Source organism: Oncorhynchus mykiss, chromosome 22 (assembly GCF_057628025.1).
Source record: "Oncorhynchus mykiss isolate SJ-2025 chromosome 22, ASM5762802v1, whole genome shotgun sequence".
NCBI classification, from domain to species: domain Eukaryota; kingdom Metazoa; phylum Chordata; class Actinopteri; order Salmoniformes; family Salmonidae; genus Oncorhynchus; species Oncorhynchus mykiss.
This window is the reverse complement of record NC_143043.1, coordinates 19,070,075-19,094,138: the sequence shown is the minus strand read 5'-3', so window position 1 is coordinate 19,094,138 and position 24,064 is coordinate 19,070,075. Positions and strand designations below refer to the sequence as shown.

Here is a 24,064-nt window from a genome sequence, read left to right as displayed (position 1 = left end):
TAACAACTTGGACCTAAGTTCAACAATACATTTTAGAACAACCTGTTTATACTGCATAGTCAGTACATCAGTGGCGGCCGGTGCCATTTAAGATGAGGGAGGACGATAAAAAAAAATATGAGCATGGCCTTATGTCTATTACAGCATATTGGATGACTGTCATTCATATTCCATTCACCCAGTTCAATGTAACATTGATAGATTTAGGCTACTACATGATACTCAAATACTTTTTCACTTCGGTTATTGACTTCGGTGCACAACACATCAGCTGTCTGTGACCAAGTGAAAAAAATCTTTCCAAGCCAAACCTTCATATCATAACTGCTAACCGTCTACATCGTTGTCACCATATTATCTAACGTCAAAGGCAACATAGCTAATATAACTAACATATTAGATAATAACCCGCTACAATCATGCAGTACAGTCAGCAAGCACATTAGCAGTTACACCGGCTGCCCTCGGTAGCAACAAATGTATAAAACCAAATGCTTACCTTGACATGGAAGAGTTCCAGTGTTGGATAGCTATAGCCAGCTAGCTAACATAGCATCCCTCTCTGTTTGAGCTGGGTGTTTGAGTAGGCTAAACTTGCTAAGTAAGTGAAGGTGAAAAAAATACTAGGAAACATAGCTAGCTCTCTCCCTCTTGCTTCTCCTTCATTTTTGAAGAAATGTATTTGTTAATAACTGTCCAACTATTGTCTTTCTCTCTCTTTGAGTCAACTACTCACCACATTTTATGCACTGCAGTGCTAACTAGCTGTAGCTTATGCTTTCAGTACTAGATTAATTATCCGATCCTTTGATTGGGTGGACAAAATGTCAGTTCATGCTGCAAGAGCTCTGATAGGTTGGAGGTCGTCATAATTACTGTGTAAGTCTATGGATGGGGGTGAGAACCATGAGCCTCCTCGGTTTTGTATTAAAGTCATTGTACCCAGAGGAGGACAGAAGCTAGCTGTCCTCCAGCTACACCATGGTGCTACCCTAAAAAGTGTTGTAGAGGCTACTGTAGACATTCATTGCAAAACAGTTTTTTAATCAGTTATTTGGTGATCTGAATATATACTGTTCAAAAATATAAATACAACATTACTGAGTTACAGTTCATATATGGAAATCAGTCAATTCAAATAAATAAATTATGCCCTAGTAAATGGATTTCAGATGACTGGGCAGGGGCGCAGGCCTGGGAGGGCAGCCAATCAGAATGAGGTTTTCCCCACAAAAGGGTTACAGAGAGAAATACTCTGTACACAGTTTCATCAGCAGTCCGGGTGGCTGGTCTCAGACAATCCCGCAGGAGGAGAAGCCGGATGTGGAGGTGTGGAGGTCCTGGGCTGGCGTGGTTGCACGTGGTCTGCGGTTGTGATGCCGGTTGGATGTACTGCCAAATTCTCTAAAACGACGTTGGAGGCGGCTTATGGTAGAGAAATTAACATTAAATTATCTGCCAATAGCTCTGGTGGACATTTGTGCAGTCAGCGTGCCATTTGCACGCTCCCTCAAAACTTGAGACATCTGTAGCATTGGGTTGTGTGACAAAACTGCACATTTTAGAGTAACCTGTTATTGTCTCAAGCACAAGGTAAACCACTGTAATGATAATACTGTTTAATCAGCTTTTTGATATGCCACACCTGTCAGCCGGATGGATTATCTTTGTATAGATCTCAGTATATTTAATACAGTTTTATCAAAAACATATAGCTTTTTCCTCTGATATACATTAAGCAGACCATTCAGCGGTCTTCAGGCTCCTGTTGGGCGTGACCAAAATTGTTGGTAAAGGTAGGTTGGTCATGGGACTGGGGCGTTCTTAGGGCTGATCCAACTCTCAACGGTCTCTTTCTCATAGGAATAACCATCTGTTGATTTTAGACACACATTTTATACATCAGACATTGACATCATTACTTTTATAGGCCATGTACAGTATAATAATTGGAGCAGGTTACAAGTGCTAAAATAAATAGTCTATATTAGCATTGATGAACAAGGACATGTATAGGCGGCAGATGTGTTCATGCCCTTTCCCTCACCTGCAGCGATGACAGGGTCCTTCAACACCTCTCTGGTGATGGGACAAAGGAACTCATATGGAGCACCTGATCCCATCAACGCTGCTTTCAAAGCCTCCACCTTCCTCAAGACTTTACCACGGGGACCCACAGACTACAGCAACACAACATTATAACATATAAGACACTATTCAATCTATCGCTAAATCATTACAGATCGTGTGCGATAGAAATAGTCATTTCCGATTGAGCCGACATGTGCAGCGTTTACAATGAATGCCGTCTTGCCTTCTAATTTCAATCACGTTCCGACGCTGAACTGCCGGAGTGAATGGAGCCCCTATTTGTGGTAAAACCATCCCGAGTCATTTGGAGTTAGAGGCAGCTTCAGGGAAATGTACTCCTACCGTAACAGTACATTTTAGTAGAACAGAACACATCGTGTGTGGACATTTATGAAGGGAAAGCCATTCTGAGGCACTCTAATGTTCCGTAGAAAAGGCCCTCGTAATTTGTGCTAGGAAGCCCAATGTCACGGAGGTGACTGAATCTACTGTTCAATAAAACGGTGTCTCCTTACTGCTGGGTTTCCCAGATAAGATACAGATTCATACATCTGACTGGGGCTCCCCGTCCTCCGTCTTCACAGAAACCGTGGGAAGGAGACTGATGACTCGCAGCCTGTAGATGGTTTTAAAGCTCCGCTTTTCAAAAGCAGCAGGTGACTGAATAGATCTCCTGAGCACTTCTTGGAGCTGTCATAAGTGTTGGAACGTTCAACGGTTAGAGAGCCAGCTACCGGGAAGATGTGCGCTATCACTTGGCACACAACGAAGCAACCGCTGCTCACTCGCATTTTCACTCCTAAAGCCTACAGTCCCACAATGGAATAGGTTTGAATAGTGCGTCTCCGGGGCCAAAGATTTGAGGTGGGTACCAATATGTCAACAGCAGGTGCCAATAGGCCACCTTTATGAGAGTCCCAGCCACAGGGACTCCTGCCTCCTACAGATAGTGTCTATGGCTGCAGTGTGGATGATTCAGGGAAGGCCTATGTTTAGACAGTAGACAGTCTCATTGTCAGGCCATTCTGCAGGGACCAGGATGCAAACCAAGCAATGATCAGCTCCACAATCAGACCTCTTCCTGTGGAAGACCTGCTCCTACATATGGAATGCTCTGTTTGTTAATCAAGGTTAAGTTGCCTAGTGCCTCAGCGCTCAAGGGAAACGGGTCCTTTACACAAACAACACATCAGAGCTGAGGTAAGGAACAGACAGGCAGCTGTGTTGGTGGAGGAAAATAAACAAAGAAAGAAACCACGCCACCTGCCACTGAGCTTATGGCACTAGGCTATGATGACTTCAGCGTTTTGATAGATTTAATTAACGAGCCCTCACCTGCAATCATGCAGAAGCCCCCCCCCCCCCCCCCCCCCCCCCCCAAAAAAAAACCCAGTGCAGATAGAGCATTATAGATACGGCACTGCAATCACAAATTGTTTAAATCCCTGTGGGGACAGTAGCCAATCAAAATGTCTCCTTTCAATGTCTTGCTGAACCCATTAGTCATTCAATTTACTAATGTGGATAAGAGAATACACATCTATGTGCAATATGTGTCTTCCTTTGTGCCTGCATTGCCGCAAATAAGATGACATTCACGATTGTTTGCGAAAAGAAACACTATTGGCTATTTACGATCCCTCACAGTTGCCAATCACTGTACCAAGACTACATAGGCAAAGCAACCATCAACTGTAATGCGGCAGACTGATGTTAGCTGTAGATGGTGGGCTGTTGTACCAGAGAAGCCTCCCCTAAAGCCGCAACAGAGATCTGGTGAAAGATGTCTGTGAATAACTTTTTTTCATGAATATTTCATGAAGGAGAACGGTGAGAATCTAATTTATTTCAGTGTGTATCCACAAACAGCATCTTCAGGCAATCATACGGTATGCACAGCGGAAAGGACAGTGGGTTTTTAGAAACATATTGTCTCCTTAGTCCTGATTTAATTTGTAATGATGCAGACTGTTTCCCAAAACTATAGTCTGTATGGCAGTATCTCAATCTATTGCGATCATATCACAGTGAAGACACAGAACAAACCTATACTTTTCTTTCTAGCAAGCATGGTTGAGGTAATAGCATGAAAAAGCTAATTCTGTCCGAATCCAGAAATCACATTTTCGGAGGGATTATCTAGTCATTTAATGAAATTGTCACAAGCAAATTATATAAGCAAGTAATAGCCGATGGGACATGTTGGAGGTAGGAAAGTCACAGCTTGGCATCCTTAAAGCAGATTTACAGATATATTTTGAGAGCATTGTGGGAAGATTAGAACTCAGATAAAAGCCTCTGTGGCATGCGTTCCATTCCAATAGAAAAGCACTGTAAAAGCATAATTCAGTAAATCCTATGGGTCCACTCCTGGGTCCCTTCATTATAAATGAGGAGTGGAGGCCTCAGGTCAGACATGCCTGAGATCTGTGTGTTCTGAGTGTCATGCAGTGGTGGCTGATGGCACTTTGAATCGGAGGACGGGCTCATAGTAATAGCTGGAACGGAATGAATGGAATGTTGCGAAACACATCAAAGACATGGGGCCGTCGATGTTGTTGGCTGTGAATGTGGTGACCAGCTCCTCCATGCTCTCCTCACTCAGCCGGGCTAAGACGTCCTCGGGCCAATCTCTCACCAGCAGCCTTGGGTGACCTGGTCCTTACAGCTTCCTTCCTGTTCCTGGTGAACACGCACAAAAACAGGAAGGGAGGACGGGCCTTCCCACGTGCCTCCTCGAGTCCTTCCTGCTCCCTCCTGCCATTTCCTGCAATACTACTTATCAGATTCCTACAAACACTTCCCACACATTCCACAGAAAGAAGGCCCTCCCTCAATATGAAGACGTTTTCACCAGGGGATAGACAAGGCCTGGCTTCACCAGATGATGTGTATCATTTGAAATGGCTAATTGGAAAAGCATTGGCGTAAAGAGGACGCTGGATTGGATCATAATAGAACAGGAACAAACGTATCCTTTCCATCCTGTTGATATTGCGACACATAATATTTCTGGGGAAAGGCTTGTTGAAACTCCCAATCCAATGTTGTTACACTCAAAATAGATATGGAGAGCAGTACAGTACATACGATGTGTGGATTTTTGCATCTAAAACAAAGATAAACATTGTGTCGTAATCCAGGTGTACAGATAGGGAAGTATAGGGAAATCTGTTTACTGGAATCAATGGCTAATAAAAGGAATTCACACTAGGTGATCTATACAGTGAAGGTCATACTCAGATTTGGTGGGAGACAAGGGACATTTCTGGAAATATTTACAATTGAGAGAATGTCTGTTAACCAGCTGTCAATTAAATCCAGGAAAGAATCCAATAGTGGAACATTTGGAATAAACACATACATAAAGCAGCCATTTGTTATCTCAATATTTTGTGATTTGCACAGTAAAGACTGTATAAACCTTAGGATAATATGGCAAACTGATCTTAAATGTGAAATTGAGGATGATCCCTTGTTTGCTCCCAAGTGGCGCAGCGGTCTAAGGCACTGCACCCGCAGTGCTAGAAGCGTCACTACAGACCCTGGTTTGATCCCGGGCTGTATCACAACCGGCCGTGATCGGGAGTCCCATGGTGCGGCGCAAAATTGGCCCAGCGTTTTTCTGGTTAGGGTTTGCCCAGTGTGGGCCGTCATTATAAATAAGAATTTGTTAACTGACTTGCCCAGTTAAATACAACTTTTAAACATTTTTTATTAAGATTTTGGCTGACTCAGGGTGGAACATAAGAGAAGCCAGGGGGGTGCTCAGTCAATACAAGATACTACATAGGTTCTATTGGACTACAACAAGGCTTCATTACAACGGGGTTGATCGACGATAACATGTGCTAGAAATGTCAACAAGACACAGGGACACGCAATATGGGAATGTACATTAGTGCTACCTTTCTGGAAGGATATTCTGAAATATTTGGGAGAATGTCGGGAACAACAATCCCAATTTCACTAAGAATATGTCTCTTCGGTGACAGAACGAAATGACCTAATGTATCAAATGAAGAATTTGCACTGGGCTGTCGGTATCATTACAGCGACTAGATTGATCCTTAGATGTTGGAAAGGCCATGCCACTACTATTCTGAAATAGTGGATAGAATCAATGCTGGAAGTGGCATTTTATGAACAACCGCTTGCTAGATTCACTGGTAGAAATTAACATTTTAAGAGAATCTTTGTCATGTTGTTTCTGGGAATGGGAGGTGATGCCCATGTTGTATGGTAATACTGCGTTTGTGAACCCATTTTGTATTGTAGTTTATATGCTGCTGAAGTAGTATTAGATTGTGTATGTGTGTTTTGCTGGATGGTATGTCTGGATGTCATGCTCAATTTTGTATGCTGTACAATGTGTTTGTTTGATGGAGAAAAAAAAAGAAAAAAAAAGGTAAATACTTCCCAAAAAAGGAAGCCCTCCTGTGCTGATAACAAATTACCATTCATTCTTGTATGCAGCGATAAAAGACAGACTAGTACTTTCTAACCTGTTCACCCAAATATACATTGTCTTTTTATAAACAGCACGGTAATGACATTTGCATGCCCTGGGAATATTTATCAGTCTTCCTCAGAGCCTCCCTCCCCTTGACAATGTTGTGTTTTTCTGGCCTTCGCAGGCACACTGTTCATCAGAGGCAACCTTCACATGACATTGTGCGAGCGGCTATCATTTTTCATGTTTTGCTAAGATAAAATGCACACTGTTGTGTCGCAGTGCTTGCTAATGACACCACACAGCTCCATGCTTCACGTTTCCCATTATTAGGCTCTGAATGATAACAGCGGGACTACTGGAGTTAATTCTCATTAACACAGCGTTGTTTGCTTTTCCTCACCTCTCTCTTTCCTTCCCCTTCACCCTCCATCGCGTTCTCTTTTCTTCTCTGTTATTTTAGTCATTCACTATCGCTTGCTTGTCCATCTGGTCAAAATAACACCACCACTGACTTCCCCATTGAATTCCACTCTCAGAAGCAAACATGTGGAGGAAGGCTTAATGAAGTTATGGTGAAACAGCAGCAACACTTTCAGTCAAAACATACCAGAATAGTAAGTGCCCTCCTATCAAGTATGCTTGTACTATACAGTAACAACTCCTCTCTCCACAGCATCCCAAATGGCACCCTATAGTACACTATACAGGCAATAGGTTGCCATTTGAGAGACACACCCAGCGTCTCTGTGGCTGACTGGCTCTTAGGAAGGTTATGTAGACTCGCCAAACAGTTTATTAGGTACACCCGTCCAGTACCTGGTCGGACCCCCTTTGCCTCCAAAACATCCTGAATTCTTCGGGGTGTGGATTCTACAAGTCGGAAACGTTCCACATGGATGTTGTTCCATGCTGACGCGATGGCATCACACAGTTGCTGAAGATTGGACGGCGGTACACCAACGTCACCAGCTTGTACCGTTGACACCAGGCAGGATGGGGCCATGGACTCATGCTGCTTACGCCAAATCCTGACTCTGCTATCAGCATGACGCAACAGGAACCGGGATTCGTCAGACCAGGCAATGTTTTCCACTCCTCAGTTGTCCAGTGTTGGTGATTGCGTGCCCACTGGAGCCACTTCTTGATTTTAGCTGATAGGAGTGGAACCCGTTGTGGTCGTCTGCTGCAATAGCCCATCCATGCCAATGATCGACGAGTTGTACTTTCCAAGATGCCGTTCTGCACACCACTGTTGTAATGCGCCGTTATTTGTCAGTTTGTGGCCTGCCTGTTACCTTGCATGATTCTTGCCACTCCTTCGACCTTTCCTATCAACTAGCTGTTTTCGCCGACAGGACTGCCGCTGACTGAATGTTTTTTGTTTGTCGCGCCATTCTGGGTAAAGCCTAGACACTGTTGTGCATGAAAAGCCCAGGAGGGCAGCCGTTTTTGAGATACTGGATCTGGTGTGTCTGGCATGACAATAATAACACCCTCAAAGTCCCTTAGAAGGGGCAAAATGAGTGACCTAACATTCAATCGAACAGTATCTGAATGCCTCGATGTCTGTCTGCATACTATATATAGCAAGCCACTGGTCGTAGGTGCGATCCATTTTTGTGAACGGGTGGTCCGGTAAGTGTAAATATCGTTGGAGCCTACTGTAGCTGACTGTGGGGGTTAGGGAAGCTGTGCCAAGACTGGAGAGGGTTCTTTGTTTATCTGGAGGGGTTCCACTCTTGGACTAGCTCCCATGTACAGGCCTCTTCATCATCATCTCTCACTTTACAAGTCATCATAATTTATTTTTACTGCCTCCTCCACTCATTCAGGCCTCCGGACTTTTCATCTATTCATCAACTCAATATCTGGCTCCGGGGTGAATTTTCCCCTATGTACAGATCTAGGATCAGCTTCCCTTCTCCCAACATACCCCATTAGTGAGGGAAAATGCAAGACTGACCCAAGATCAGCATCTATGGGCAACTTCACCCCACTCCCAGTGTCTGGAGGCTGCTGCTCCTGACTGTCCCTACATTCCATAGGCTAAATTGCCTCAGGTGATTGGGGGGATATGTTCCCCCCCAATATTCAGGACTTGTCGATTTGTCCCCCCCAATAATTTATTTCAAATAAAAAATATACAGGTAATATAAGTAATATATAAGTAATGTGAAAAGTCATTTCAAAATGTGTAGAATTTCAGGAAATTAGCTTTAACGGTCAAATTTGGGCACGAAAAACGGCCCAGCTCCTCCTCAATTTTCAAACAGAAATGGAGTGAGCCTTTGGTGGTTCATCGATGTGTCATTGTGGTCATGCGTGCCTCAACCGACGTAGCTAGTTTGTTAGCTAAGCTAGCCACTTGTAGCTAGTCAGTAACTCCTCCAGTATGTGTTGTCATTTCACAGGACTTGTTGTTCAGTAAGATCGGTAAGAATTGGCCCTTCTGTAGCCAAATATCTTAATCACAATTTTGTTTTTAGGCATTAAATGACCTGGTATGATAGTACATTGATCAGTTATACAGTTTAAAGGAGTTATTTTTGCATTTTTGCCCAATGTCGACCTTTAAAATAACTGTCCACTGTTTCCAGATTTCTATGAAATATTACCTATAATTACAATACGAGTGAAATAGTTTTTCTTCCCAAAATGTTTCATTAAGTAGGTTAAAAAACAGCTTTTTAGTTTTGGAATGGAGTGAATGTGTACCCCAACAACAGAATTGTGTGGGGTGTTTACCCCAACAACAGAATGGTGTGGGGTATGTACCCCAACAACAGAATGGTGTGGGGTATGTACCCCAACAACAGAATGGTGTGGGGTATGTACCCCAACAACAGAATGGTGTGGGGTATGTACCCCAACAACAGAATAGTGTGGGAGTATGCCAGACATTCTCTATAAGGAAATAGCGATCTTTTTTTTTAACAGTCTGCTTGCGTAACAAGTTTGAGATGTTTGTTTTTTTTAAGTGTTTTTTTTTTTTAACCAATTGATGCTTTGGACACAAATATAAGAATAGGAGGATGAGTCAACAACATTATTTGGGTATGAGTTAACAGAATATTACTGCAAAATGTTCTCTTATCCTCATGGCAAAATGTGAAGAATAGCATGAGATGAGCAATAAAACAGCAATGTTTTCTCTCTGCCCTATGGTAAGATGTGTGTAATTGGTTTTTCCAGCAGGACAATGCTGCATGCCACACAGCCAAGTCAATCAAGGTGTGGATGGATGACCACCAGATCAAGACCCTGTTGTGGCCAGCCCAATCTCCAGACCTGAACCCCATTGAAAACCTCTGGAATGTGATCAAGAGGAAGATGGATGGTCACAAGACATCAAACAAAGCCGAGCTGCTTGAATCTTTGAGCCAGGAGTGATATAAAGTCACCAAACAACATGTGAAAGACTGGTGGAGAGCTGTGATTGAAAATCAGGGTTATTCCACCAAATTTTGATTTCTGATTTTTTTTAAGTTAAAAACATTAGTATTGGGTTGTTTAAAAATTAATATGAACTTATTTTCTTTGCATTATTCAAGGTCTGACATCACTGCATCTTTTTTTGTTATTTTGACCAGTTATCATTTTATGCAAATAAATAGTTTTATTTTGAATTTGGGAGAAATGTTGTCAGTAGTTTATAGAATAAAACAAAACTGTTCATCTTACCCAAACACATACATATTAACAGTGCAACCAGAGAAACTGATAATTTTGCAGTGGTCTCTTCATTGTTTCCAGAGCTGTTTAAAAAAATGAAGGGGGAGAGGGAGGCTTCCACTTATCCATCCACTTACACTCAGAATAGCCCTCCGAATACCCATCAAGAGAGGCATAATAAGTCATGTCAAACTGTACAATTGCAGGAAATGGGTTTTAAAATGTTGAAAATTCCGGGGGAGGACCACCCCGAACCCTGTCTATTGTTCATCCCCTCCAATATCTATTCCACAATGTTGCCCTTGCACCAATCACTGGATATAATGATAAGAACATTTTCCTGTGTGTTCTTACCTTGACATGAGGGGTTCCTGGATTCAGCTAAAAATCACCAGAAAACACAAAATCTCTTTCAAAGGAGACTGCGTTCAAAGAGCTTGGAATGTGCTCTGTCAACATGTCCACTCTATGAAAACCCTCTGTAAACACTAGTCTAGCCAGGCCCTGATGTCAAAAGACACAGCTGCATTCCGGTGCAGTGCTTTTTTAAGTTTAAGTGTACATGTGCACACGTACAGTGAAATGCCTTTCTTGCAACCTATAAACCCAAAAGTAATCAATATCAATGTAATACTAAAAATAACAAGGTAGAACAAAAAAACACAATAAATACAAATAAGAAGGACACGAGAAAGTAAGTAAGATGCTGTTGCCATACCAAGCAGTGATGCAGCCTGTCAAGATGCTCTCAATGGAGGAGCTGTAGAACTTTTGGAGGATTTGAGAGCTCATGCCAAACTTTTTCAACCTCCTGAGGGGGAAGAGGTCCTGTCGTGCCTTCTTCACGACTGAGTGCATGAAGAGTGTGTGTGTGTGGGGACTCATATTTCCCTCACTAACTTTAAACATCCGCTATCTGAGCTGCTAACTGATTGCTGCAGCTGCACATAGCCCATCTGTAAATAGCCCATCCAATCTACCTACCTCATCCCCATATTGCTTTTATTTACTTTTCTGCTCTTTTGCACATCAGTATTTCTACTTGAACATCATCATCATCATCTGCACATCTATCACTCCAGTGTTAATTTGCTCAATTGTAATTACTTCCCTACTATGGCCTATTTATTGCCTTACCTCCTAACACCATTTGCACACACTGTATATAGACTTTCTTTTTTTCTATTGTGTACGTTTGTTTATTCCATGTGTAACTCTGTGTTGTTGTTTGTGTCGCACTGCTTTGCTTGATCTTGGCCAGGTCGCAGTTGTAAATGAGAACTTGTTTTCAACTGGCCTACCTGGTTAAATAAAGGTGAAATCAAAAAATTGAAAAAGTTTAGTGATTTGCACCCCACTGCAGTCTTATCAATGTGGGCGTGCTCGCCCCCCGTTTCCTGTAGTCCACGATCAGCTCCTTGGCACCATGCCAGGTCACTGACTTCGTCCATGTAGGCCGTCTCATCGTCGCTAGTGATCAGGCCACCAGTGTCGTCACAAAACTTGATGATGCGGTTGGAGTCGTGCTTGGCCATGCAGTCATGGGTGAACAAGGAGTACAGGATAGGACTAAGCACATACCCCTGTAGGGCCCCTGTGTTGAGGATCAGCGTGGCGGAGGTGATGTTGCCTACCCTTACTACCTGGGGGCGGCCCGTCATGAAATCCAGGATCCAGTTGCAGAGGGAGGTGTTCAGTCCCAGGGTCCTAAGCTTGGTGACGAGCTTGGAGGGGACTATGGTGTTGAACACTGAGCTTTTTATGTCTCTCTGTTGTGCCCTCTGCCAGTGACAGATGTTGACCGTCTTGTCTGTGGATCCAGTGACCATCCATGGCAGGGTTGGCGAGAAGGCACAGGCTGTCACTAATCTAAGAGAAGGCGGGAAATAATTCAGTGTGTTTGATGCATACAGTCACAGTGAGTTATATAACAACAGTGGGTAACAGATGGCTCAACGTGTGAAGACGAACTCCATTGCTCTACATAGGAAGAAATAAACAAACATTGACAAAGAACAATGTCCGACACTTTGGAACTGTTAAGAGACTGTGATTTGTACCAGAGCAACAGTGACGTGTGGATGGATACGTCTGTTTCAAAAGCAAAACACAACTGACTAAGACCACATCAACGACTGTTTCACATACCACATTGTACACCGTCACTGTCTTATCCACGGAGCTGTTGAAAAACACAACAGTGATTTATTTTATTCATTCCAACAGCTCAGCAGTACAAATCACGCAGAAAGAACAGAACTGAAACAAAAATTCTACAACTTAACACAAGCAACAGATTGAGAACGTTAAATTCTGCTTTGTAAGGCTTCAGAGTAGAGACCCCCTAGTGGTCAAATAGAAGAAAAGCACTATTTAAAATAAACTACGTATATGATTACAGTATACCAACAGTTTATTCCAACTGAACAGGGATGGAAGAAATATTATATAGTTAAATAAATATTCAAATAAATATTAAATAAATAAAACCACTGAACAAACACTCTGGACACTGATACCGGAGTTCAATCCAAGGTGCTTTATACGTAAACGTTATGGTTTGTATGGAGACTTTGGCCTGTCGCCTTCATAAAATGTATTTGTCAGTTGTCCAGTGCACTGCTCTATAACATGTAATCCTGGCTGGACAGTCCCTTAAGGAGAAGGCTACACACTATACATACTGCATTTTAATTCAGTTAGGACAAATTATTTATTTGCAGGTTGACAACCAAGCACTGTGGTAAAACAATTGTCCTTTTTCAAATTCATCAGATCTACATTATATGTTTTCCTCCTGGCAAGATTCAAAATCAGTCATTTATTACCTTTTAATTGCTTTTAATTTGGCCTTTACAGGCTGAGTAAGTAGTGATGCCCATGTGGCTATTAAAATTCACAGCGAATAAAGAGGTTATTATATTTCTAAAACATTAAAAAAACGACAGGAAAATAAAGGAAAGGAAACATGAATAATAGCACATCAACACCAGGAAGCAGAATGCCAGTTCAATTGAAAGGTTACTGACACAAAAGAGAAGCGAAAAAAATATATACAGTGCCTTGCGAAAGTATTCGGCCCCCTTGAACTTTGCGACCTTTTGCCACATTTCAGGCTTCAAACATAAAGATATAAAACTGTATTTTTTTGTGAAGAATCAACAACAAGTGGGACACAATCATGAAGTGGAACGACATTTATTGGATATTTCAAACTTTTTTAACAAATCAAAAACTGAAAAATTGGGCGTGCAAAATTATTCAGCCCCCTTAAGTTAATACTTTGTAGCGCCACCTTTTGCTGCGATTACAGCTGTAAGTCGCTTGGGGTATGTCTCTATCAGTTTTGCACATCGAGAGACTGACATGTTTTCCCATTCCTCCTTGCAAAACAGCTTGAGCTCAGTGAGGTTGGATGGAGAGCATTTGTGAACAGCAGTTTTCAGTTCTTTCCACAGATTCTCGATTGGATTCAGGTCTGGACTTTGACTTGGCCATTCTAACACCTGGATATGTTTATTTTTGAACCATTCCATTGTAGATTTTGCTTTATGTTTTGGATCATTGTCTTGTTGGAAGACAAATCTCCGTCCCAGTCTCAGGTCTTTTGCAGACTCCATCAGGTTTTCTTCCAGAATGGTCCTGTATTTGGCTCCATCCATCTTCCCATCAATTTTAACCATCTTCCCTGTCCCTGCTGAAGAAAAGCAGGCCCAAACCATGATGCTGCCACCACCATGTTCGACAGTGGGGATGGTGTGTTCAGCTGTGTTGCTTTTACGCCAAACATAACGTTTTGCATTGTTGCCAAAAAGTTCAATTTTGGTTTCATCTGACCAGAGCACCTTCTTCCACATGTTTGGTGTGTCTCCCAGGTGGCTTGTGGCAAACTTTAAACACTTTTTATGGATATCTTTAAGAAATGGCTTTCTTCTTGCCACTCTTCCATAAAGGCCAGATTTATGCAATATACGACTGATTGTTGTCCTATGGACAGAGTCTCCCACCTCAGCTGTAGATCTCTGCAGTTCATCCAGAGTGATCATGGGCCTCTTGGCTGCATCTCTGATCAGTCTTCTCCTTGTATGAGCTGAAAGTTTAGAGGGACGGCCAGGTCTTGGTAGATTTGCAGTGGTCTGATACTCCTTCCATTTCAATATTATCGCTTGCACAGTGCTCCTTGGGATGTTTAAAGCTTGGGAAATCTTTTTGTATCCAAATCCGGCATTAAACTTCTTCACAACAGTATCTCGGACCTGCCTGGTGTGTTCCTTGTTCTTCATGATGCTCTCTGCGCTTTTGACGGACCTCTGAGACTATCACAGTGCAGGTGCATTTATACGGAGACTTGATTACACACAGGTGGATTGTATTTATCATCATTAGTCATTTAGGTCAACATTGGATCATTCAGAGATCCTCACTGAACTTCTGGAGAGAGTTTGCTGCACTGAAAGTAAAGGGGCTGAATAATTTTGCAATTTTTCAGTTTTTGATTTGTTAAAAAAGTTTGAAATATCCAATAAATGTCGTTCCACTTCATGATTGTGTCCCACTTGTTGTTGATTCTTCACAAAAAAATAGTTTTATAATCTTTATGTTTGAAGCCTGAAATGTGGCAAAAGGTCGCAAAGTTCAAGGGGGCCGAATACTTTCGCAAGGCACTGTATATTCCGCCATTCCAAAAGACAATTTCCTCTGAAAGTGGTACAATAACCATGTGAGGCACAGCGCCTTGGTATGCACTGCCCATTCTGCAGCCTATGTATGAGTGGCCAATGTTCTCTGGTTTCATTCCCTGTGCTGCTGTGTGCTTCCTTTAGTGGGCTGCTGCCCGAAGACAAAGGCACCACAACACATCCCTGTGGAACACCACTCAGTATGCACATCTCACCCAGGAACTGCTGTTACCACAGCAACAGAGACAGGATAGCCACTATATAAAGTAGCACAAGACCATCCACCACTTTCCAAAGGGTAATGCAAAGCCTACTATCTGGCCATTCAAACTCATTCTAACATTTGTTCAGTTCATGGTGCTGACCTGTTGCACCCTCTATAACCACTGTGGCCCTGCTGGTCATCTATGGACGTTTGAACATCTTGAAGAACGATCTGGCCTTAAATGGCCATGTACTATTATAATATCCACCTGGCACAGCCAGAAAAGGACCCACCCATCACAACCTGGCTCCTCAAGGTTTCTTCCCAAGTTCCAGGCTTTCTAGGGAGTTTTTCCTAGCAACCGTGCTTCTACATCTGCATTGCTCTCTGGGGTTTGAGGCTGGGGTTCTGCATAAGCACTGTGTGACAAACTGCTGAGGTGAAAAGGGCTTTATAAATGCATTGGATTGATTGATGGCAGTGTTTGTGGTTTGTTAAAGGGCATGATTGCTTCCATTTGCATGCTGTTCATTAGATTCTTGACTGTTGGCTACGGTTATGGAATGGGCAGATACATTAAAATACTGTATATCAGATGCTGATCACAGTCCAAAACAAAGACCAGATATTGAATTCTATAAGAACTAGTATGTGTGTGCAATACAGAAGAGTAAGTGTAAACAATGTTTGGATACATTCATTGATTTTCAAATTGGAACATATATATCTTAAACCCACTGGGAAGATACTTGCTGGTCTTCAATCTGATATGACTGAAAGCAATCTATTATTGATGAGGTTTTTTTCCCCAGCACTGACGCGGTTTGTTCTAAAACACTAATGCAATTACTTTACTCCGCGCAGACGATGCTGCGCTCAATCTCGCCATCTATTCCTGTGTGTGCGTAGCAGAGGCCAGACCAGCCTACGTGCTACAGCATGCTGTGATACGATCCATATCTTCAGTTGACTGTCCTGTCCACAGGAGGCCAATCGAAACTGCACTGAACTGCCATCTGTGAAGGAGCGGCAGAACAAACCCGGGACATTGACTCTCCATCAGAATAATAATCATGTTTACTTTCCAAGAAAGAAAACCGTAATAGGACTCACATGGCTGGTGCTTATCTTTTTGAAGGGTTAGGAACTATGAGAATACATTTGAGGCAATATCTAGAATTGAACTCTGACAAATTATGTGGATTAGATGGATTGCATTGAAAATAGGAACGGATACCGTTTATGATTGATGAAAGGTAAAACAATGTTTCAACAGTTGTGAGACATGAATAACTGTGTGGTTAAGTACATTTGGTTATAATAATAAAACCTTCCAATGGTAATTTCTTTAAGTCCCCACTGACTGCCACGAAGCTCTAGGAGCACCACATAAAGCTTTTTCCTAAATAAAGTCATTTATAGTCTGAATTTGAACTCTCCATACTAGGGGCCGAGTGCCAAATGGCGCCCTATTGGACCCAGGTAAAAAGTAATGCACTATATAGGGAATAGGGTGTCATTTGGGATTCACCCTATGTATGGCTTTTCTCCGTTTTACAACCTCAACTGGGCACTATCCCAATGTGTTGAAGAGAAGGGTGCCCTGAGGAGAGGATCACTTAACTGAGGTATGTTTTAAATCTTTACCCATGTCCAACTGGGGTGCAGTGGCAGCAGGTCACCCCAAGGTCACTGGCGTCCTTCTACGCATGGAGCTGCTTCATGTCCAGGTCTCACACTTTGATATCTCCAGATGTGTACACCCTGTTATAAACATCTGCCCACAAGGAGTGAAGCAGCACGCCATCCCTGTGGTCTCGGTCACGGCACTAGACCTGGGAAGATGAACAGTGGAATATGATGTAGAGTTTTGATAGCCACATCATATTCCACTGTTCATCTTCCCAGGTCTAGTGCCGTGACCGAGACCACAGGGATGGCGTGCTGCTTCACTCCTTGTGGGCAGATGTTTATAACAGGGTGTACACATCTGGAGATATCAAAGTGTGAGACCGGTAAAAACGGAAACATGCGGTTTTCAGGGATACCGTATCTTCAATCTAGCTTCCGTTTATATAACCTCTGTTTATTTTACACCTGCTATGAAGATTACATACAGTTGAAGTCGGAGGTTTACACACACCTTAGTCAAAGACATTTAAACTCAGTATCACAATTGCTGACATTTAATCTTAGTAAAAATTCCCCATCTTAGGTCAGTTAGGATCACCACTTTATTTTAAGAATGTGAAATGTCAAAATAATAGTTGAGAGAATGATTTATTTCAGCTTTTATTTCTTTCATCACCTTCCCAGTGGGTCAGAAGTTTACATACACTCATTTAGTATTTGGTAGCATTGCCTTTAAATGTTTTAACTTGGGTCAAACGCTTCAGGTAGCCTTCCACAAGCTTCCCACAATAAGTTGGGTGAATTTTGGCCCATTCCTCCTGACAGAGCTGGTGTAACTGAGTCAGGTTTGTAGGCCTCCTTGCTCGCACACGCTTTTTCAGTTCTGCTCACAAATGTTCTATAGGATTGAGGTCAGGGCTTTGTGATGGCCACTCCAATACCTTGACTTTGTTGTCCTTAAGCCATTTTGACACAACTTTAGAAGTATGCATGGGGTCATTGTCCATCTGGAAGACCCATTTGCGACCAAGCTTTAACTTCCTGACTGATGTCTTGAGATGTTGCTTCAATATATTCACATAATTTCCCCTCCTCATGATGCCATCTATTTTGTGAAGTGCACCAGTCCCTCCTGCAGCGAAGCACCCCCACAACATTATGCTGCCAGCCTCATGCTTCACGGTTGGACTGGTGTTCTTCGGCTTGCAAGCCTCCCCCTTTTCCTCCAAACATAACAATGGTCATTATGGCCAAACAGTTCTATTTTTGTTTCATCAGACCAGAGGATATTTCTCCAAAAAGTGCAATATTTGTCCCCATGTGCAGTTGCAAACCATAGTCTGTTTTTTATGGCAGTTTTGGCTTCTTCCTTGCTGAGCGGCCTTTCAGGTTATGTCAATATTGGACTCGTTTTACTGTGTATATAGATACTTTTGTACCTGTTTCCTCCAGCATCTTCACAAGGTCCTTTGCTGTTGTTCTGGGATTGATTTGCACTTTTTGCACCAAAGTATGTTCATCTCTAGGAGACAGAACGCGTCTCCTTCCTGAGCGGTATGACAGCTGCATGGTCCCATGGTGTTTATACTTGCGTACTATTGTTTGTACAGATGAACGTGGTACCTTCAGGCGTTTGGAAAATGCTCCCAAGGATGAACCAGACTTGAGGTCTCAATTTTTTTTTCTGAGGTCTTGGCTGATATCTTTTGATTTTCCCATGATGTTCAGCAGAGAGACACTGAGTTTGAAGGTAGGCCTTGTAATATATCCACAGGTACACCTCCAATTGACTCAAATGATGTCAATTAGCCTAGCAGAAGCATCTAAAGCCATGACATAATTTTCTGGAATATTCCAAGCTGTTTAAAGGCACAGTCAATTTAGTGTATGTAAACTTCTGACCCACTGGAATTGTTATACAGTGAATTATATGTGAAATAATCTGTAAACAATTGTTGGAAAAATTACTTGACATGCACAAAGTAGATGTCCTAACCGACTTGCCAAAACTAGTTTGTTAACAAGAAATGTGTGGAGTGGTTGAAAAACGAGTTTTAATGACTCCAACCAAAGGTTATGTAAACTTCCGACTTCAACTCTATGCTGAGAAGGTTTAGAAGATCGAGGTTCAATGAGGACAAGAATGCTTCATTTGAATATAAGAGACCATTGGGATTAGTTGCAAACGTAATCGACGTTTATTATCATAGGATGTCGGTGTAAGAATATCCCTTAGACCTATACATATGTTATTGATTACTATTATGAAGATTAGAGAACCAACCTCCAAGGGCATCGGGGCAACGCAACAGAGGGAGTAGTTTATGCCCTAAGTGAAAACCCCAAAGAGCCACGGTTCCATCCGATTTCCTGGACAGCAGGGGGAGGAATCGGGAGACCGCTGCGGCCAGGATGCTGTAATTTTGCCATTAGCTCACCTGTCGCCAACTCCAAAAAAGTTGCCGCGTCTGTGGAGCAGCTGGACAGGTAGGTTGCACACACTAACTGTAGCAGTGAACTCCATAGCTGTTCCCTGACAGAGGCAAGAACGGCCGCTCCGAGAAGTCATTCCTGTTACATATTCGTATGGCTTTATCTCCGGAGCAAGTCGCTAGTAGTGTAGGGGAGAACGCGCACCAATACACCTCATGTCGATGATCGTGGAGTGTTTACGGTAATGGCACCATTTTGTCACTGTTGATAAATATTCTTGCTGTAAATAAAATATAATAACCTCAGCCTACACAAGGTGGCGCAAAACATCCAGGCATTAACGGCCTCAAAGCTGTAGGTAGCCTATACATATTCACTGGATATGGAATGATTCACCAGCAATATGCCATAAATAGTGTGAGATACCTTATAAAATAAATATATTTTATGAAATTGTCAAGGTTATTACCTTCATGGGCTTAAATATATATATAGATATATATATAGATATATATAGATATATATAGATATATATAGATTGCACAAAACATTAGAAACACCTTCCCAATATGGAGTTGCACATCATTTAACCCTCAGAACAGCCTCAATTCTTCAGGGCTTGGACTCTACAATGTGTTGAATGCGTTCCACAGGGATGCTGGAGCATATCGACTCCAATGCAGTTGTGTCAAGTTGGCTGGATGTCCTTTGGGTGGTGGACCATTCTTGATGTTGAGCGTGAAAAACCCAGCTGCCGTTGCCGTTTTTGACACGCTCAAACCGGTTCGCCTGGCATCTATTTACATACCAAAGGCACTTACATTTTTGTCTTGCCCATACACCCTCTGAACGGCACACACACAATCCATGTCTCAAGGCTTTAAAAAAAAAAAGAAGTCTTTAACCGGTCTCCTACCCCTCATTTAACACTGATTGAAGTGGATTTAACAAGTGACATAAGGGATCATAGCTTTCACCTGGATTCACCTGGTCAGTCTACTGTGTCATGGAAAAAGCATGTTTTGTACACTCAGTGTAAGTGATAGTTATAATGACCAAATCTAAAAACAAATAATTGAAAATGAAAGCGTTGCTTACCTTAATCCACATCCAAATGCTGCTAGAACCAGGTGGAGCTTACCTTTTGTACAACAAGAAACGTCATAGCTGATCGCATAACACTCATGGTGACACTGGGAGTTGTTAGGTTAATGTGTAGTAGTAGTTCACCTACAGTGCCTTGCGAAAGTATTCGGCCTCCTTGAACTTTGCGACCTTTTGCCACATTTCAGGCTTCAAACATAAAGATATAAAACTGTATTTTTTTGTGAAGAATCAACAACAAGTGGGACACAATCATGAAGTGGAACGACATTTATTGGATATTTCAAACTTTTTTAACAAATCAAAAACTGAAAAATTGGGCGTGCAAAATTATTCAGCCGCCTTAAGTTAATACTTTGTAGCGCCACCTTTTGCTGCGATTACAGCTGTAAGTCGCTTGGGGTATGTCTCTATCAGTTTTGCACATCGAGAGACTGACATTTTTTCCCATTCCTCCTTGCAAAACAGCTCGAGCTCAGTGAGGTTGGATGGAGAGCATTTGTGAACAGCAGTTTTCAGTTCTTTCCACAGATTCTCGATTGGATTCAGGTCTGGACTTTGACTTGGCCATTCTAACACCTGGATATGTTTATTTTTGAACCATTCCATTGTAGATTTTGCTTAATGTTTTGGATCATTGTCTTATTGGAAGACAAATCTCCGTCCCAGTCTCAGGTCTTTTGCAGACTCCATCAGGTTTTCTTCCAGAATGGTCCTGTATTTGGCTCCATCCATCTTCCCATCAATTTTAACCATCTTCCCTGTCCCTGCTGAAGAAAAGCAGGCCCAAACCATGATGCTGCCACCACCATGTTTGACAGTGGGGATGGTGTGTTCAGCTGTGTTGCTTTTACGCCAAACATAACATTTTGCATTGTTGCCAAAAAGTTCAATTTTGGTTTCATCTGACCAGAGCACCTTCTTCCACATGTTTGGTGTGTCTCCCAGGTGGCTTGTGGCAAACTTTAAACAACACTTTTTATGGATATCTTTAAGAAATGGCTTTCTTCTTGCCACTCTTCCATAAAGGCCAGATTTGTGCAATATACGACGTCTCCCACCTCAGCTGTAGATCTCTGCAGTTCATCCAGAGTGATCATGGGCCTCTTGGCTGCATCTCTGATCAGTCTTCTCCTTGTATGAGCTGAAAGTTTAGAGGGACGGCCAGGTCTTGGTAGATTTGCAGTGGTCTGATACTCCTTCCATTTCAATATTATCGCTTGCACAGTGCTCCTTGGGATGTTTAAAGCTTGGGAAATCTTTTTGTATCCAAATCCGGCTTTAAACTTCTTCACAACAGTATCTCGGACCTGCCTGGTGTGTTCCTTGTTCTTCATGATGCTCTCTGCGCTTTTAACGGACCTCTGAGACTATCACAGTGCAGGTGCATTTATACGGAGACTTGATTACACACAGGTGGATTGTATTTATCATCATTAGTCATTTAGGTCAACATTGGACATACAGTTTTATATCTTTATGTTTGAAGCCTGAAATGTGGCAAAAGGTCGCAAAGTTCAAGGGGGCCGAATACTTTCGCAAGGCACTGTAGGTAGGTGATGTCCCATTATTCACTGACATGTTTCTCAAATATGATAGAGACTAACCTCCCGCCACCCTCCAGACAAACATAGTAGTCCAATGATATTAAAATGACCTTATCAAGTTGTAGGCCTATAATATAGCATATGGCAGGACATCTGGGCTTTGTAATGTGAAAACAAATACAGGACTAAGCCCAGATGTCCTGCCAACAGAAATGTTTGCAGTTTAGAAAATAAATATGAAGTAAAGTTTTATACAGAGTTGAAAAAGATAATTTTTATTAGATCCGTGCCACACACACTAGTGAAAAATAATGCTCCTACAAAAAAATTCTACTTTTCCTCACAATATTCATAAATAAAATAACTTCAAGTACTCTGACTCAGGTACAAAACACTGCTCAAGATGCCACCAGTAGGCAAAACAGTGGTTATTACCAGGGTTGGGATCAATTCCATTTCAAGTCCAGTCAATTTAGAAAGGAAACCAAATTCTAATTCCAAATTTTCCTCATTGAAGATAATTGGAATTTCAGTGTACTTCCTGATATTGAATGGAATTTAAAAATGGAATTTAACCAGGAATACCCTGGTTATTAAAAAAATGTTCCAGTGTCCTTGGGTCTGTGGCAAGGCAAGGCAAATAGAGACAAATGCTTTAATGAAAGGTACTGTGCATCACAATGCATTCTATACTGATGATAGGATGATGTCAGAAATCGAGGCCCACGAGGGTTGACATTTCATATACTGGCGCGCGCACACACACACACACTTGAAGGGATACAAAACCAAAGGATTGAAATAATATCCTCCACAAACTTTTGAGAGGGCAGGCACTACCAAGATTGAGGAGACCACAGTGTTTGCAGAGGATATACGGTACAGGCAATATACATGTATTCATCACTTTTAAGACTGAAATTAAACACTACAATCATTCTAAGGCATAAACAATATCAGGTGTCTTGTAACAGTACTGTATGCACACATCATACATTTTACCATCAAGACTTAATATTAACATTAATGAACAGTATATACACAGATGTGCCATTGTTGCCTCACTGTCTAGGTTATGTTAGCGATGCAAACATACATTGAAACGCAGCATTACAGTATTACCGTCATGAATCTTGTGGCGCCCTGGAGGCACAGAGCAGTGTAAACAATTCATTTTTTTTTCTTGGCTTTTGTTTTATGTTCGCAAAACATTCCGTAGATTTTTTGTTGTTTTAAAGCAGTTTTCTTCCTTTTCTTAGAAAATGAAGACCATTTCCACTGATAAATAATTGGCAAAATTAAATACATTCACTGTAAAATAATATGTACAGTTAGTTGGAAAGCTTTTGTTCCCAGTTACAGCTCTGTTGGTGGTGGATTCTTCTAGGAAATGGTATTGCACTTTAAAAACACCCACCCCTTTTGTCTGAAACTCTTTGGGTGCATTTCCTTGCTCTTACACAACTAGTATTGTACATCAGTGAAGTCAATACGTAGCATTACAATTGTAAATGAATGAAGATTCCCTGGTTGCTGACAGAGAGACTTGAACATTAGGTCTTGAAGACAGTCTTCAGACCAATACTGTCACTCCTGCTTGTGAGTGTAAAGTTGTTACTGCTGGTCCCATACAGTATAGTGAGGATAAAGTAGTACAAACTAGCCTAGTTGGTTTGTTTTAACAGCTCAGTCCATCTCTTCTGAAAAAAACTCCTCATGTTGTGTCCTGCTCGCCCAATGTCCGAATTATCTTCGTTGAACTTTTCACAGTTATCAAAAACCAAGTTGACGTCGATGATAAACGTCTCGAGGTTCAAGTACCTGTAAATTGAGACGCATGGCATTTCAATTATGACATTTCTGAGACACAATCCCGCAGGGGAAAACAATGTGAACAAAAGCATGAAAAGGAAAGGAATAATCTTTGCAAATGGCCTAATGTTTACGTATCATACAGGTATCAGATTTAAATGAGACACATTGTATGCAAATTGTTTTTCATGCTAATGGTACGGTACATACTGGCTGTTAACGAGTTTCTCTCGGATAGTGGAGAAGTCCATGGGTTTCCTGATGACTTTCTTGTAGCCGGGGACAGATTTGGGGTTGACAGGGTTCAGGAAGGGCCAGGCATCCTGGTGAACCTCCAGCTCAGCCAGTAGCACCCTGTGGAGTCAACCAAGAGATGACCCTCACATAAACTACAGTATGCATGGGGATGCATCAGACACTGCAGCAGCTAGTG

General features: G+C 42.0%; 2 protein-coding genes across 37 annotated transcripts in view; both read right to left on the bottom strand.

The window, feature by feature from the left end:
- Positions 1 to 1,734: 1,734 nt before the first annotated feature.
- Positions 1,735 to 19,404, bottom strand: LOC110502058 (WD repeat, SAM and U-box domain-containing protein 1; the record flags this gene model as incomplete). Its single annotated transcript, XM_090216402.1, is given in 13 exon segments — positions 1,735 to 1,820; positions 1,823 to 1,873; positions 2,048 to 2,180; positions 4,559 to 4,746; positions 10,357 to 10,411; positions 10,574 to 10,600; positions 11,422 to 12,083; positions 16,033 to 16,119; positions 16,217 to 16,226; positions 16,762 to 16,860; positions 16,863 to 16,938; positions 17,090 to 17,093; positions 19,242 to 19,404. Coding segments are annotated over 13 exon segments (1,641 nt in total), but the record flags the coding sequence as incomplete, so codon positions are not given.
- Positions 19,405 to 22,066: 2,662 nt separating this feature from the next.
- Positions 22,067 to 24,064, bottom strand: part of LOC110501507 (bromodomain adjacent to zinc finger domain protein 2B) — an 88,994-nt gene continuing 86,996 nt past the window's right edge. For all 36 annotated transcript variants that reach the window (XM_021579130.3, XM_090215662.1, XM_090215638.1 and 33 more), the window contains 2 exons: positions 23,842 to 23,985; positions 22,067 to 23,640 (listed from right to left, as the gene is read on the bottom strand). In XM_021579130.3, the coding sequence (XP_021434805.3) occupies positions 23,484 to 23,640; positions 23,842 to 23,985 (301 nt within the window). In that variant the 3' untranslated portion in view covers positions 22,067 to 23,483. The remainder of the gene's footprint in view (positions 23,641 to 23,841; positions 23,986 to 24,064) is intronic.